The sequence below is a fragment of the Natrix helvetica genome, assembly GCF_964273705.1.
Source record: "Natrix helvetica genome assembly, chromosome: 3".
Classification (NCBI taxonomy): domain Eukaryota; kingdom Metazoa; phylum Chordata; class Lepidosauria; order Squamata; family Natricidae; genus Natrix; species Natrix helvetica.
In genome coordinates, this window is record NC_138549.1 from 69865415 (window position 1) to 69881918 (window position 16504).

Consider the following 16504-nt stretch of genomic DNA (forward strand, 5'->3'; position numbering starts at 1 on the left):
ACCATTAGTCGCTGGACCCCATGTAGTCTATGACAAAATCACTTAGCCTAAGACCCTGACTTTCTGCTTGGAAAGAGGCCAAACCTAATGCAAAATTAGAAATGGCATTTTTTGAAGAATAAACATTTTATGGTATATATTTTCCTGGAATAGAGTAATTTTTTTCACAATTATCCAATGAAAAGAAATATAGATAAAGCCAGAGATAGGTTAGGGAGCACAGGAGCACTGGCAACAGATGAGAATTAAATATTTTAACTAGCAGTAAATCTTTAAAGTTTTAGAATATGCAGATATATAGAAGTGACTATGTTAAACAATGGTGAATGGCATTAATCAGTCTACAGTTATTAAAATATTCTCTTAAGTGGAATCAAAACTAATGACCTTAGTTACACTCAAATAGAGTCAAACTTTTTACTATTTTTTATTGGATTGTTTCATGTAGAGCTTCTTTTTAAACTGTAGGTAGCAGAATAACAATTATTTGGGTACCTGTAAGTCTAATAAGCAATAGCCTATTTCCTCTGCATTTTCAATATTCCTTGACAATGTAATATAGTGTAGTAACATATGAAACAATGCTATATGTAACCTGATAATTTTGGACTCTGATTTTCTAGTGATTAAGACAATTCCAAAGTGGATAATTCTGTTCTGTTTATTCATTATGAGTGATTGAGCAACCCAATTATATTTAATCTCAAGGTAAAGAAGGAATGAAAAATAAAATGAGAAATAAAGAAAAAAATGAGCTTAATCAGAATGTGGCAAGATCAGCAAAAAAAAGATTCAGAGGCTAACCTTCTCAATGGATGCATGTTGAAGAGTCTTGGAGATATTTTTAGATTAAAGTTATGTTGTATTTTTAGGCTAAAGTTGCGATGTACAGATGTTTCTTTCAAAGCATGGCATAATTTTTATGAGTATAATTTGGGAATGATTGAATGAGTTCTATGGATCTGCTTATTCTGTATAATTCCATTTGCAACTAAGCAAAGTTTCACTACAGATTTGGATTTCCTACATTCAAATATCTACCAAAACATAGTAAGAGTGTGTTAAAAATACAATAATTTTGTATCTCTTTTGAGGACTTTCAGGTTCCACATGGATATAGACAATAACCATTTTGCAAGCACTCATGATTGAATTTGCAGAATCAAAAAGACACATGCTCTTAATTTGGATAATTTGAACCATTTGCCATAACTGTAAACATTCTCTTGTTTATACAATATTCCATCAGCTGTCTGTGCTATTCTTTAAAAAAATGTAAATATATTTTTTCCCAAAGTGTTTGGAATTCTAGTCTGTGTAGTCAGAGTTTTGACAGTGTTATTGTTGCATGCATGCGTTCTAGGTCAGGTTGATCGGGACATTCGTCATTGCCATTGGTTTTTCTGGTTGTAGAGCAGTATATATCTGCAGTATATATTCTGTATCATTATACAGGAAAGTGTAATGTTTGCAACAACAAATTGTTGTTAAATAAATTTCAACCATGAATGTATATAGCTTGCTTTTTAACAGGAAGCATATCAATATGCATAAGTGGGGAATTGGGTATTATAAATATATCTGGAATATTACAAGAAGACAAGATGAAAACTCTGTAATTTCACAACATATGGACAGACTTAACCATAATTTCAACTGGGAAACTGAGACCATCCCAGACCAAGCCAACTGCGAAATCACTAGGGAATTTCTAGAAGCCTGGCACTGACAAATTAGCCATCACTAGACTCATAGATATAAACAATATCTACATACTATGCAAAACAGACCATCAATGAGCCAAAAGGGGAACAAAAAGACCAAAACACCCCGTCATCAGCAATCAGCACCCAGATGAACATAGATTAACTTCAAGATTAACATCAGACCAACAATCAAGAAGTAAACAATACCCTAATCAAGGAACTGCCAAACAAGCTGACAGTAATACAGACCAACTAACAAAAGTTCAAGACCACCCCCATCAACAATGAAGGGGGTGAGGAAACTAGAAGAAACTGAGAGCAAACCTCACTCCTTACCAGCACTGATATTACTTAGTTTAGGTAATAATACATCTGCAAGAAAACAAGCAAGTTCAGAGCACATCAAGGATACCTCATATTATCTGGAAGCTGCTTGATTGGGTGTGTTTGGTTTCTTCTGTAGGCTAGAGCGATTTAGGAAATCTTGATTTCTAATGTTAAGTATAAATTGGGATCTGTGGCTTATTTTTTACCTTACAAGTAAGAGTTGGAGCACCCATTACCACTATAAAATATGAATTAGTGAGGTAGGAATTTCTGATACTTGCCCCAGAAAAGTCATTTTGTAAAGAAGGGATAGATAGCAGAAATCTCCAGGACCAGTTAAGGAGCAGCCATATGGCAATTCCCTCAAAAGTGGGGAAAAAGGGAATCATGATTTAAATTTTGGAAAAAATATATGTAAACGGTAGGCTTCCTGAGTTTTGTTAGCACAGAATGTCATATAGATAGATAGATAGATGATAGATAGATAGATAGATAGATAGATGATAGATAGATAGATAGATAGATAGATGATAGAGATAGATAGATGATAGATAGATAGATAGATAGATAGATAGATAGATAGATAGATAGATAGATAGATAGATAGATCTCCTAGCTCTTAGCACTAAGTATATTTATATTCATGAATCTGCTTTTGGAATGCAGGGTCTTGAGGAATGTAGAGTCTAACTTCTGCAACTGGTACAAAAGCTTGGGGAGAGGAAGTTAGGAGCTAATGTTTATGGCCCTGGTATAGGCTCTTGTTGGAAATTAGATATTGGTATTGCTCTCTAGAAGCATATTAAGATGATGCTTTTTTGGGGGTTTTTTAATGGTGGATGAGAATGCTGTCTGAATCCTAGGCATATACTCTCATTTGAGGTATGTTAATATCATGATAATTTTAATATTTAATGCAATTGAGTTCAATATTTGGGTATACTAGGTGCAGATTAAAGGTACACTAGCACATGCGTGCTGGTTGTTTCCAGCTCTAGGGGGTGGTGCTCATCTTCATTTCAAAGCCAAAGAGCCAGCATTGTCTGAAGTCATCTCTATGGTCATGTGGACAGAGTGGCTAAATTCCGAAGGCGCACAGAGCGCTGTTACCTTCCCACCAAAGTGGTCCTTATTTTTCTACTTGCAATTTTACATGCTTTCAAACAGCTATATTGAAATCTATCTATCTATCTCTTTGACTTGAAAAGCTGTAGCTTTTTGCCTTTATGCTGCATTGCAGGTGGGAAACTTTAGTCTGTGGACGGAATATTTGTGAATTAAACTTGCATGTATAAATAGAGAATTATGTGGTGGGAACTTCAGATTCAGTAGCTTCTACATGCCTGCTTACAACCAATTTGGACTTCAAGAGAAAATAAATTTTCCACCTTTGCCCTATAGACTAATTGAGTGAGCATATTCCTTAGAAGGGCAAGACAAGTCGTTTCCATAAAAGTCATTCCCCACCCCCCAAAAAAGTTCAATTTGATAAATCAGTCTCCAAGGAAGAGTGTTGTGTCATTTTGCTAAAACCATCTGTAAATCACAAGAAGTCTTAGCTGATTTTAACATTTTCTTATAACCAGGAACCACAGTTTTAAAGGGATCTTTTGGATGTAGCCAGAGCAATTTCTTAAATCTATCACATACTCCCCACCTCCTTATCTCATTTTGATAATTTGGAAAATATATTAGCTTCTGGCTTTCTTTAGGATATCTTACCCAAACAAATGCATTAGGGTTTAAGGCTGTACTTGGTTTTGTTGATTTTGGATTTGCAGTGGTGCTAGATTTTGAGAGACTGTTTAATCTGGCAAAGTTCAGGCACTGTGAAAATAAATAGCAGAGCAACCTCAAGGATATTGTGCATAGGGTAACTTAGTGGCAGGGAGCATGCCTTGATATGAAAAATCCCAATTCAATTCTTAGATTGCTATTAAAAACAAAACAAAACCCCAGTTTGCAAAATGGCAGGTGACTTCTGCGTAAACTATATGTGAATGGAATGTCCTATTGAGTGTTTGTGCGTTTGTGTATGTGTGTGTGTGAGAGAGAATACAATTGCATAGATTGCTATTTATTTAATTATATCTTTATATCTTGAAGTTCTCAAGCCAGGAACTTTGGAGATTAATTGATTTCAAAAGCAGAAAGTTGTGAAATAGGGTTTTGTTTTTTTTCAGCACAAAGCAGTGCCATTTCTTTATTTGTTCCAAAGGATTCCTGAGTCTGGTTTACTATTTTAAAAATGTAACATATCTTGGTTATATTATAGATAAATATTCACAAGGACACTAATACAATGATTTCAGAGGACCAGCTTTGTCTTATTTCTGTTGCTGAGAGATATGAGTATTCGAATGGGATGGGGAAGACTCAGGCCAAAATGGGGTGTTTAATCTCTCAACTTTGCTAAAAAGTGAATATTAGGTATACCCCAAGCACATGTAAATGCTTTTTGTTTGAGAAGATTCTCAGCAGTGATGAGATCAGTGACACTTAAAACATGGATGAAACTTTCCTGAAATATATGTCAATTAAAGATAATGTATTTTTCTATCATCTATGGGTTATTCTGCCAGAATTGTCAAACGTATATTCTTATCTCCACTCCTAGATTTAGATTAGATCTAAATATTGTTTATTATTTACTTGAAAATGATCCATTTTTATTAGGACATTTTTTTTCTGCCCTGTAACTTTCTGGTATTTGAAGTAGTGTTAGGCTTAGCCCCAAAATAGCATAGAACAATTCATTCAGAATTCAGGTTTTTATTTGGTTGCACACAGTAGACAGAATCTTGCCAGACTAAATATTCTCCCTAATGGATATGCCCTGTGATATTTTAGTGGCTATCCTAATTCTCTTCTTCAGCCTCCTATTCTGGTTCAGGCTATGCTGCCTCTTGTCTCATTCCCCTTCTTCTTGGGAAACCTCTGCGTCACTGGGTTCTATCACACTAGCTCCCCCTTTGTAGGCACTATCTTTCACAGAGCAGATGCAGATTGGTGGTCCACCGATTGGGTTCAGCAGCTGCAGCAAAACTTCACCTGACAACATTATTTTGTGGAAGATTTACAAAGAGAAGGGAGAAAAATCACCCTCTCTCTGTTAGCTTGCTAATAGACATCACTAGTGGTATCCACTAGGAAGCAGGAAGACTTCTCCCCAGGTTACAGTCCTGTGGGGAAGAAATAGAATTTGCTGCAGCTATTTAAATTATATAGAAGGCAGTAAAAAAGAAAGACCTAAGAATAAAAATATTCTCCTTCACATTAGAAGACACCACATTATCCAATCAAATTCTAAGCTCTTTTGGATCAAACCAAAGCCAGATAATTGGTTTCCACAGGTTGTTGCATCAATGTTGTTGAATTCTCACCAATGAAAATCAAATAATATTACAGTGCTGACAAATTGGTCACTTCTGCTTTTAGTGTGACCCTGTGAGGCAATTGATTTTGTTTTGGTTTCATGCTGGTAGAGAGACAGGAGGAATCAGAAGAAAAATGGAGAAGAGAGGGGGAGATTATGGGAAAGTGCAAGAAGGCAAAGGCATAGAAGAGTAGAAACACAAAAAATTTGGAGCAGGAAACAGAGAGAGAGAGAGAGAGAGACGAAATGCAGGAAAGTTAAAGACAGAAATAGGCAAAAGAAAAGAGAAGTTGAAAAATGCAGAACAGTCAAAGGGGAGGAGGAAAAAGATGAAAAGGATGAAAACGTCTTCCTTCCCACAGGGAAAGACTGACTTTTCAAAAAATTTCCTCGTGTTTATTCTCACTGGCCCAACCTGGGAGAAGGAATTGACACCTGTCTTTGGATCTCCTGATCAGTGGTGGGTTGCAGGTGGTACGCCCCGGGAACGGGCATACTGGTGCCTGCCCAGCGCACCAGGTACCGTTCTGGTACCGTGCTCCGGAGGGCTTGCCCGCCCATCGTCCTTACCTGTCTTTAAACGCTTTGGTGTTTCCGCGCCTGTGCAAGGCACGTACAATGCCTGTGCGATGCTCTGCCAAGCAGCTGGAGCATCATGGAGGCGTCGCTGGAGAGTAAGACATATGCGCGCACTGCACACATTCATGTGGAGGACGCTGGGCCGGTTGTAACGGGATCCGGAACCCACCACTGTTCCTGATATAGCATGTCAGGCATATCAAAGTTACTCTGAAACTTTTCCCTCAGCTACAGGAATATGGGGTACCATTAGATATATTTTCAGCTCAATAATTTCAGAAAAAATGCAGGATTATGAAAGAGAGGGGGCCCAGAAGGTACATCCCCTAGCCTTAATTGAGCCCTTATGTTCCCTTGACATATACCTTTACTTTCCTGTGTCTCCTTAATTAAAATGAATTATCTTAAAGATCCTGTAGCATTATTCAGAATCCCCAGTCCTTTTTAAAAGCCTTCAGATGCCATCAACATATTTAATGGAAGAAGTAACTTGTGTCTTTTCTCTGTCTTGAACATATTGCATTTTAATATTTGTTAAAAACCTTTGTGACCGCAAATCAATGATAAAGAATTGAGCTTATACACATTTTCTTTAGGTTCAACATACACCCCAAAGGATAGCTTGACAGAAGATTTTTTGTTTTAAATCTCTGGAAAAAAGTGGTGAATTAAGTCTGTGGGATCAAAGAAGTCATAGTCTGACATGCATACAAAATTTACAATAGACTTGTCTTCCCACAGGACTAGTATCAGCTTCAATTTTGCTCTGCAGATCAAAAAACCGTGAACCAAAGTAGAGTTTAGCAACATTTAGCAACAGCAATAGCACTTAGACTTATATACCACTTCACAGTGCTGTACAGCACTGTTCCCTTTAAGGTGCGCGGCTGCACGGCCGCGCAGGTGGCAAGAAAACACCGTGCAGCAGTTTCCAACTGCTGCGCAGTGATTTCTACTGTCACAGGTGCCGGAGGCTGGGGAGGTCCTTTGCAGACGGCTAGAACTGGCCGCCCGCAAAGGACCTCCCTGGACTTGTTTTGATGAACGCGGGGCGACTGAGTTCAGGAAAGCAAGCCCGGGGAGGTCCTTTGTGGGGGCCAATCCTAGCTACTTGCACCCGGCACTGCGGCTAAAGTAAACCCCCAAAGCCCCTGCCGCTACCGGAATATCTGCTGCCGCCGCCGCCTCCTCCTCTAAGAGCACCACCACATTTGCTGCCCAATGCTTGGCCGAGGTGAAGCCGCCAAAGCTCCCCCGGTGCCCCCGCCTGTGGCAGTGGCGCCTCCCCCTCTGTTCAGAGCACCTGAGCTGAGCCCCGCGTTACCCCTGCACCCTCCTCCTCTGCTGTGCTTTTGAGGAGCCATGAGGCCGCAGGAGCCAGTAGGAAGGCGGCGGAGAGGGCGCAGCAGGGGAAAAAGGCCTCATGGCTTCTCAAAAGCACGGCGGAGGAGGAGAAGGCAGCAGGGGTAACGCGGTGCCCAGCTCAGGTGCTCCGAGTGGAGGGGAATGCGCCACTGACACGGGCAGGGGCGCCAGCAGGAGCTTTGGCGGCTTCACCTCAGCAAATGTGGTGGTGCTGTTGGAGGAGGAGGAGGAAGTGGAGGCAGCTGCTATTCTGGTGGCAGCAGGGGCTCATCGGCATCTTCAGTGGCAGCCCTGCCCCCTGTGAAAAAAACCGAAGATGGAGCAGATCCACGCAGATGACGTCGCCGCAACATGACTGGAGGAGGAATTCTGGAAATTGAAGTCCACAAGTCTTCAAGCTGTCAGGTTTGAAGACCCCTGGGTTTTTTTTTCTAAAGGGTTAGTGGTGCCAGGATTTTGCAACTTGACAGCTTTAAGACTTACATGCTTCAATGCCAGAGTTCCTGAGCCAGCATGACTGGAGGAGGAATTTTGGGAGTTGAAGTCCACAAGTCTTCAAGCTGTCAGGTTTGAAGACCCCTTGGGTTTTTTTTCCCTAAAGGGTTAGGGATGCAAGGATCTTGTAACTTGACAGCTTTAAGACTTGCGTGCTTCAAATGCCAGAGTTTCTGACCCAACATTTTGGTTGCTAAGCAGGAGCGTTGTTAAGTGATACTATATAACACTTTTAATTAAGTGGGTACCTTGAATAAACATAACTTTTGAGTTTCAAATAATACTGATTTCGTTGTTGTCTTAGATGACACCTGTGAAAAAAATTCAGGTGCTGCTCAGGCATGAAAATGTGCCGCTCAAACACTATACTTTTCTGCTCACACTGAAAAAAAAATTAGAGGGAACATTGCTGTACAGCCCTCTCTAAGTGATTTACAGAGTCAGCATATTGCCCCCAACAATCTGGGTCCTCATTTTATCAACCTCAGAAGTATGGAAGGCTGAATGTAATTGTCCACAATGGCTACTTTGGAGTCCAACTAGTGTGTAATCTTTAAGAGCAGCAATCCTGAATTATTCAGGTTGCTTGATTTTTGAAGTGTTCGTGAAGAGGCTGCTGTTCAGTATCTGGGTCTATTCTGAATTGAACTGTAAAAATAGCAGTAGTAGCTTTGGCAATACCACACTTGTGCCATAAATAATATTGACAGCACTGGTTGTAGCCAATTTTTTTAAAGCAACTGAGCTTTAGATAAAAAAGACATATAAACTTTTAACAAGCAGTAATTTTATAGATGAAGGACAAAAAAAAGGCTGAAGAGAGATATTTTTTTAAAAAATATTTAGGTTGTACAAATGTTTAATTCTTTCCAGTGCTTTTCTCTAACATTATGGATGATTTGGCAGAATTATCTCACCCAATAAAGAGTTGGTATGGCACCCTACATCTTTTTTAGATGAGCAGCCTATTTGATCCCAAATCTGTACAATATATATGTCAATGAAGTTGTGAATGGTTCCAAGTTGTCTTTATATATTTCAAATCTATGCTAGTTTTCATAATGCTGTAAATGTAGGCGTTCCTATATTATTGTAACTCTAAAACTTCCAAACTGGTTTATGCATGAACATCTTTTGCGCTTGCTCATTGCCAGAGAGTTCTTAGATTTTGGAAACATGGATGGCATCTTGTCAAATATTACATGCATGGAAAATCTGCACATTTGCCCCATATGAGGGTATATGTAGCAACCTCACTTAGTTCAAGAACTGGTCAACAAGAGGATCAAAGAATCCGATTCAAATGTACTGATGCTGGGGATGCTGATGTTTCTTTATATGTGACAAAGAACAAAGACAAAGAACATCTGTTATGTTGTGTGACAAGATAACAAGGAAAGTGGAATAACAACTAACCAATCATAGTCCCTATATTCAATCAAACATTTCCATTGCAGCCTGGGGCTGACCATGGAACATTTTAGACCACTCCTGCCTGAAGTAGGAAAGTAATAAATCAGATCAAATCCCTCTATTGCAGCCAATAAACTGGAATGACTTCTTTGCTCCTGAAGCAGAAAGCCTTCTGTATAAATAGCAGATGCAAGTTGATTGGAAGATTAGATTGTTTTAGTCCTGTGTGTGAGTGGATGAATATTCTTTGTGGAAAGGAGTGGGAGAAAAAGGATTTACACAAGTCAGTTTTCATTGACTTGAGAAGGAACTCATTGAAAGGATTCATGATATGATCCCCCACCAGCCCAGTCACACATCGACCCTCCCCCACTTTTCACCCATAGTGCAGGCAAAAGCTCTCCATACCCACTTGCAAGGTTATTAAAAAAAACGCTTTAAACCTTTTCATCCTATGAACAGTAAGCTGAAATTGAACAAACTGCAGCCAGGCGATACTGGCATATCAATCAGGAAGCAAGATCCTCTGAACGATGTGGAAAAGTCCTAAATCTTGTTTCCTCACACCAAACCTCTCATAAAATTCCACATCAAAGATTTACATATGTAAGATCAACAGACCCTACAGGGTGAGAAACAAATTTCCACATTTCACACACCTCAATTTACACATCTAACACACCTCACAATCAAAGCCCATTTTTACTATAAATATTACTACTCTCAGTGTTCTTAGCTTGTAGCCAACCTTTCAAATGCACGTTAAAAAGGTAAAGATAAAGGTTCCCCTCGCACATATGTGCCAGTCGTTCCTGACTCTAGGGAGCGGTGCACATCTCTGTTTCAAAGCCGAAGAGCCAACGCTGTCCAAAGACATCTCTGTGGTCATGTGGCTGGCATGACTAAATGCCAAAGGCGCACAGAACGCTGTTACCTTTCCACCAAAGGTGGTTCCTATTTTTCTACTTGCATTTTTACATGCTTTCGAACTGCTAGGTTGGCAGAAGCTGGGACAAGTAACGGGAGCTCACTGTATTACACGGCGCTAGGGATTGAAACCACTAAACTGCTGACCTTTCTGATTGACAAGCTCAGTGTCTTAGCCACTGAGCCACCGCGTCCCTTTGATTGCATGTTATGCTGTTGAAATAAACTCTGCCTTTGCTTCAAGCAACTTGTCTTGTATGTTCTATGGCAAGGGTGTCAAACTCATGTCATCAGGGTGCCGTCACATGATGTATCAGGACTTTCCCCCCTTCGCTAAACCAGGTGGGGGCAGGGCCAACATGTGACGCATGCGGCCCAAGGGCCACGAGTTTGACACCCCTGTTCTATGGGAAAAGATCTAGATTCAAAGCCAGGATTTTCTTCCAACTTCTGCCTTCACACTTTTGATGACTTAATTTAGGGGTGTCCAAACTTGGCAACTTTAAGACTTGTGGACTTCAACTCCTAGAATTCCCCAGCCACCTGGCTGGGGAATTCTGGGAGTTGAAGTCCACAAGTCTTAAAGTTGCCAAGTTTGGACCCCCCTGAATTAATTGAATATGCCAAAACTGAATGGCTTCCCATCAAAATAAAACAATATATTTAAATAAAACATTGTTTGACTGCATCTACATAATTTTGCTTTGTGTCATAGTCCTTTAGATTTAGGAATGAAAGTTAAATATTTTCCGTTAAAATAGAAAATAGAGAAAGCAAGCAGCTGTTATGATTGTGACTTGATTCATTGCTGCTGATGTTAACTGATTTACCAACTGGGTATAAAAATCCTTACGTTTGTCGGATGAAATGTGTTATCTTGTGTTGCTAATATAATGCATTCTTATTTCTGCCCTGCACTCTTTAATTCTGTATATTAAATGTACTGTAAATGCAGTCTATTTATGAGAGTGGGGGGAATCTACAAAATTTGTCGCAAACTTTTAAATTGAAAGCATATGTCAAATTACATTCAAATGTCATAATTTTGTATTGCATATTTGTCTAAGCAATAATTGACCACAGACCACTTAGATTTTAGGCTTTCTGTCTTGTTTTTCATTAAAATTCCCTTCTGCAGCCCCATATTACCTCATTCGCTGTCTCACTGCAGATTGAACATCATACAAATGCTTTCTGCATTTCCAAGAGTGGAGAATTGCTCCTTCCACTCTTTTTTTCAGCCTATTATGCTTTTCCTAATGCCTTTTTTTGTAAAAACAAACAAACAGTGATTGAAGCTTAATGAGAAAGCTCCATTTCATGACCAGCTTATTTGTCATTTTTAAGAGCAGTAACCGCTGATGGAAGGAATTCACATTTTTGGAATCCAATCAGTTAACATGATTTATGGAAGAATCTATGTTTCACTTTGCCTGGAATATTAGCTTGAATCAAAATGAGTAGCACTAGTGTTGGCTCTGAGTGCACTTCCTTTGCTTTGGATCTGAAAGCGGCAAAGTAAACTTGGACAAATCGTACAATTGATTATAATGTTTCCTCTTTTAATAGCTTCTAGCAGCTTTGGAATATTGAGTTTTCCTGGACAGATTATGTTAGTTTCAGATATACACACAGCAGTTTCTGAAATTGCCTTCAGGTGTAAACCACCCATGTATTTTGTATGTCTGTGATTTCTGCTTGAAAACTCAGGTTTTTATGCTAAAGAAGGGTAAGAAAAGGTTTTCTAAATGTAGATTTACACTTATTTCCATGGATGATTGAAAAAAAGAGAGGCTTGCACTGCCTTATTGGAGATATATATAAAGCAAATTGATTGAATGAGTGAATGAGTAAGTGATGAATGCATGAATGCATGAATATTTTCCTGGCTTTCTTCAAATATGTAATGTCATTTATTGGAACTTGCAATTCACCTCTAGGCTCTGCTCTTTATGGAATGCACAGAAGCTCACCTTAGTTTTTAGTAAATTGCATTGTTACTATAGTCTCTGTTTCTCTCTGTGTCTCTCTGTCTGTCTCTGTCTCTGTCTCTGTCTCTGTCTCTGTCTCTCTCTCTCTCTCTCTCTCTCTCTCTCTCTCTCTCTCTCTCTCTCTCTCTCTCTCTCTCTCTCTCTCTCTCTCTCACACACACACACACACACACACACACACCAATCTACACCACGGAAAATAGAAACACTGAATTATTTTGTAGGACATACCAAATAATGGTTACCTTGTATAACTCAGTTTCTAGCAACAATCCTACTTTTAGCCATATATATCTAATAAAACAATGCAGAGTGCTAGGGTATCCATAGAGTATGTTTAAACAAAAGGGGCAGAATTTTGATCACACCATTGCCAACACTGTTTTGACTTTTTATAAAATTGCACTCTCTGAACACTCCTGCAACATAAACTGCAACCACAAGAGTACCAATGTAATACATATCTGCAAGACTTTAAAGTAGCCCTGCCATTTTTCAGAACTGTAAAACACATTTTTGAAACTAATTCCAATGATGGTGGCTCTCTATTATTTCATAATAATAGACTTTATGCAAGATAACTGTGTTTACTTAAATGTTAAAAACTCAGAAGAACCTTTGATGGACTTAAATCTGGATCTCCCTGGTCTATTTTACTATACAACCCTGACTCTTTTTTTGACCCATGGGGCATGTATGTTGAAGCTAGCTGTTGGATGACTGTTGAAGAGTTCATTCATGGAACAAAAGAACCATTATTTGGCATGCATCTAATATATTTGATTATGGAATAAGTTCTGGATCTATTTATTTTTCCAGGTACTGAAATGGGTAGAAGAAGCAGTGCAAGCCTCCAAAGTTCATTTATTGTCTACAGACCATTTAACTTCAGGAAGAAGCTTTTGGCAGATCCCTTTTGATCCTAGCCTGAAAGAAGTTACAGTGTCACTAAGTGGTCCTTCTCCAGAAATTGAAATCCATAACCCTTTGGGTGAGATTTTAGTCTATTTCTTTTTATGATAGTTTATGGAGTATACTTGATCGGCCTCTACCATTGGATGACTCTGACTCAACTTCTTGATGTGTTTTATGGGATGGGACTTAAGGAGTGCTATCTTTTTATTTGCAAATATACTTATCCTACTTTAAAAAAAAAGTCCCTGAGATTAAAGCATAAGAACATAAGAATGGTAGGATACCAGAATGGCAAATCCAAAATTAATGAAGACTAGAACATTAGAAGGGAAATCAAGGATATTTAAAAGTAGACATGACAGTAAAGGGGGCAAGCATTCCCAATGGTTTAAATATGACTTAGACATGCTTTAGGCATTTTGAGAGTTCTACGACAGGTAACATTGGAATCTCAGAAGAAGATTGTGACTTGCTATCTCATTTTTCAATTGAAGATCACAAAATTGATTTTAGTGGTATTTATATTGAGTACTACTGTCTGCCCAATTCATATAAATATTAACCAAGGGAATGATGTACGCATTTTTTCCATTGCACATACAGAGTACACATTTCCTGCATTTGACAATCTGCTGGCAAATAATAATGTCAGCAAATTGCATCTATAAATATTTGGATAATGAGAAATGACTTCTGGTAGTCTAAAGGATGAAAAAAAGAGTTTAGCCTTCAGTAAAACACAAGACATATCTTAAATCTTACATAATGGAAGAGATATTCCAAAAAGCCATTTAGGACTTTACATGTTATCAAGCATATCTCAAAATAGGGAAATAGATAGGTAATGAAGAAACAGAGAAGAGTAATGATTCAGCAATCAAACATATTGCTCAGTAACGGAGTAGCAGCATTCTGCACCAGTTGAAGCCTTCGTGAAATCTCCAAGGATAGACCAGTGAAGATCTTATTAGATATGATCTGAGACATCTGGGGCAGTTAAGTGAGTGCTAAAGACGGCAAACCAACCAGAACTGAAAGTAGACTTATTGTCCAGTGAGAAATTGGACCTGAACTACCCTCAATTAGCAAATTTTCCTTTTCAAAGGATCACAAATCTATCTAACCCAGATGGTTTTCCTATAATGATCCCCAACCCCCGGCCTGTTAGGAACCAGTCTGCATAACTGGAGATGAATGGTGGTTGAGTGAGCAAAACTGAAACATTTCTCCTCCCAGTCTGTGGAAAAATTATCTTCCATGAAACTAGTTCTTGGTTCTAAAAAAGTTGGGGACTGCTGTTTTCCCTAATTGCTTGTCCTGGGATTAGCCCATTAATTATACCACTAATTTATCATGATTAAATTTAAATCTATTGTTTCTGCTTGCAGACTTTAATCCAATCCATCAGTGGCTCACTTGATTAAAATACAGACATAGCCATAGACAAATCTCTACAAACCCACTGTTTCCTGAGAACACCCTTATTATAGCAATTTAACTTAATGCAAGTTAAATGCACTCCATATATGAACGGATGCATGATTCAAATAGAATATGTATGTTTGTAACATAACGCTGTTTGTGGTAAAGTTGCAGAAAGACAAGATTATTTCATGTTGCATAGAACATAGTCCAGATGTGAGAATTACTGAAATAACTAATAAAAATACTTATTCTTTGCCTGTGCTGTAGGTAAACTTGTAAAGAAAGGATCCGGCTTGAATGAATTACTAAATATTGAAAATTCTGCTAAAGTAGTGAACATAAAAGATCCAGTACCAGGAACATGGACTATTCAGGTAACTTTAATGAAATAATACTGCAGTTTATTTTCCACTACCTCAAGTTATAGAAAATGTATGTCAAAAAGTTTTGTTTATTTATTTATTTCCCACCTTTCTTGTTGCTGAAGGTAAAGGATTTATTTGTAGTATTTTCAGGCTTATTGCTAAACATGGGTGGTTTTACAGAATTGCTATTTGAATCCATCCATTGCTCTGTTGCAAATGGTGGCTATCTTGATAAGTATCTTCAGTAAACTCCAGTTTTATCTTGATTTTCATGGCCCAATAGGATTGAAAGCGAGATATAGCTCTGAAAAGTGGTGGCTACTTCACAGTTTACTTGCTTTCAGGACGCCAAGGTCATAAACAATAAAAAAATCAAATTAATTGTCTAATGTACGCATTAGGCAAGAAGATTAAGATATTCATCTTAAGCAAACAAAGGAATTTTGATTCCATACTTTTTATATTTCTTCTTGATTCCATGCCTCTTTGGTTTCTTTGAACAAAGTAAAACATACATGTGGTTTGTCATCAACCAATAAGTGAAATAAATGTCCAAAATATGTGCAATGAACATACCACTAAAGTATGTTTTGCAAATTAGATATTCTCAGCTTTCTGCTGCTGTCAGTGCACAGTCCTCTCCAGAGGATAATTGTACTTGGTGTTGATAATCGAAAAGTGTAGTGCAGGCATGTCAAACATATTCCACACTTCACTGCTGTCTTTTCCTGTTAAAATACTTGGCTTCCCAAGCCAATGTTTATACACTGTAATTATATATAAATTGCAATGTTGCTGAGCTATGCCTCCCCATCTCTACATGCATTGCTCTCAAAATGGGAAACACCCCTCAAAAAACAGAGTCCACGGGATAATAAAATGTGTTTCTGAAGAATATTGAGTGAATTTAAGAAATGTCTAAGTTGGATTTACCCAAAGTAATACAAATATAATTTAAAGAGCAGCTACATTGGTGGTACTCATGTTATCCACTCATTGGAGGACAGGTAAATGAGTTGGTGGACTATTGTTGTTGCTCTTCAGTTGCTAAGTTGTGTTGTACTCTTTGCAAACACATGGACCATAACATGCCAGGGTCCCCTGTTTCACTGTCTTTGGAGTTTGTTCAAGTTCATGTTCATTACATCAATGGTACTCTCTAACCATCTCACCTTCTGCCATCTCCTACTCCTTTTGCGTTCAGTTTTTCCCAACATCAAAGTCTTTTCCAGTGAGTCCTTTCTTCTCATTTGGTGACCAAATTATTTGAGTTTCAACTTTAGTATCTGCCCTTCTAAAGAACAGTCAGGGTTGATTTCCTTTAGGATGGACTTCCAGGGGTTTCTCAAGAGTCTTCTCCAACACCACAATTGTTAGTGGACTATACAATATGCCAGTGATGTGCTGTGAGGTTTATGGCTGATGAGGCACTGACGTCACCACATCTTGACCGCATGAGTTATCTTGTACGTGTTTGACAAACCAAATAAATAATAAAATAAAAATAAATAAAAAAATAAAAAAATAAATAAATAAATAAAATTGCAGCCGAAAGCTGGGGGAAACAGCGAGATGCCTATACGGTCAGCCCGGGAGCAGCAGTACCTCCATGCCGTTTCG

General features: G+C 38.4%; 1 protein-coding gene across 1 annotated transcript in view; it reads left to right on the top strand.

Moving 5' to 3' along the window:
* HMCN1 (hemicentin 1) overlaps nt 1–16504 on the top strand; it is a gene marked incomplete at its 5' end in the record, with an annotated part of 236014 nt that overhangs the window by 42739 nt on the left and 176771 nt on the right. Inside the window, 2 exons of the mRNA XM_081947388.1 lie at nt 12999–13170; nt 14787–14893. Of these exons, the coding sequence (XP_081803514.1) occupies nt 12999–13170; nt 14787–14893 (279 nt within the window). The remainder of the gene's footprint in view (nt 1–12998; nt 13171–14786; nt 14894–16504) is intronic.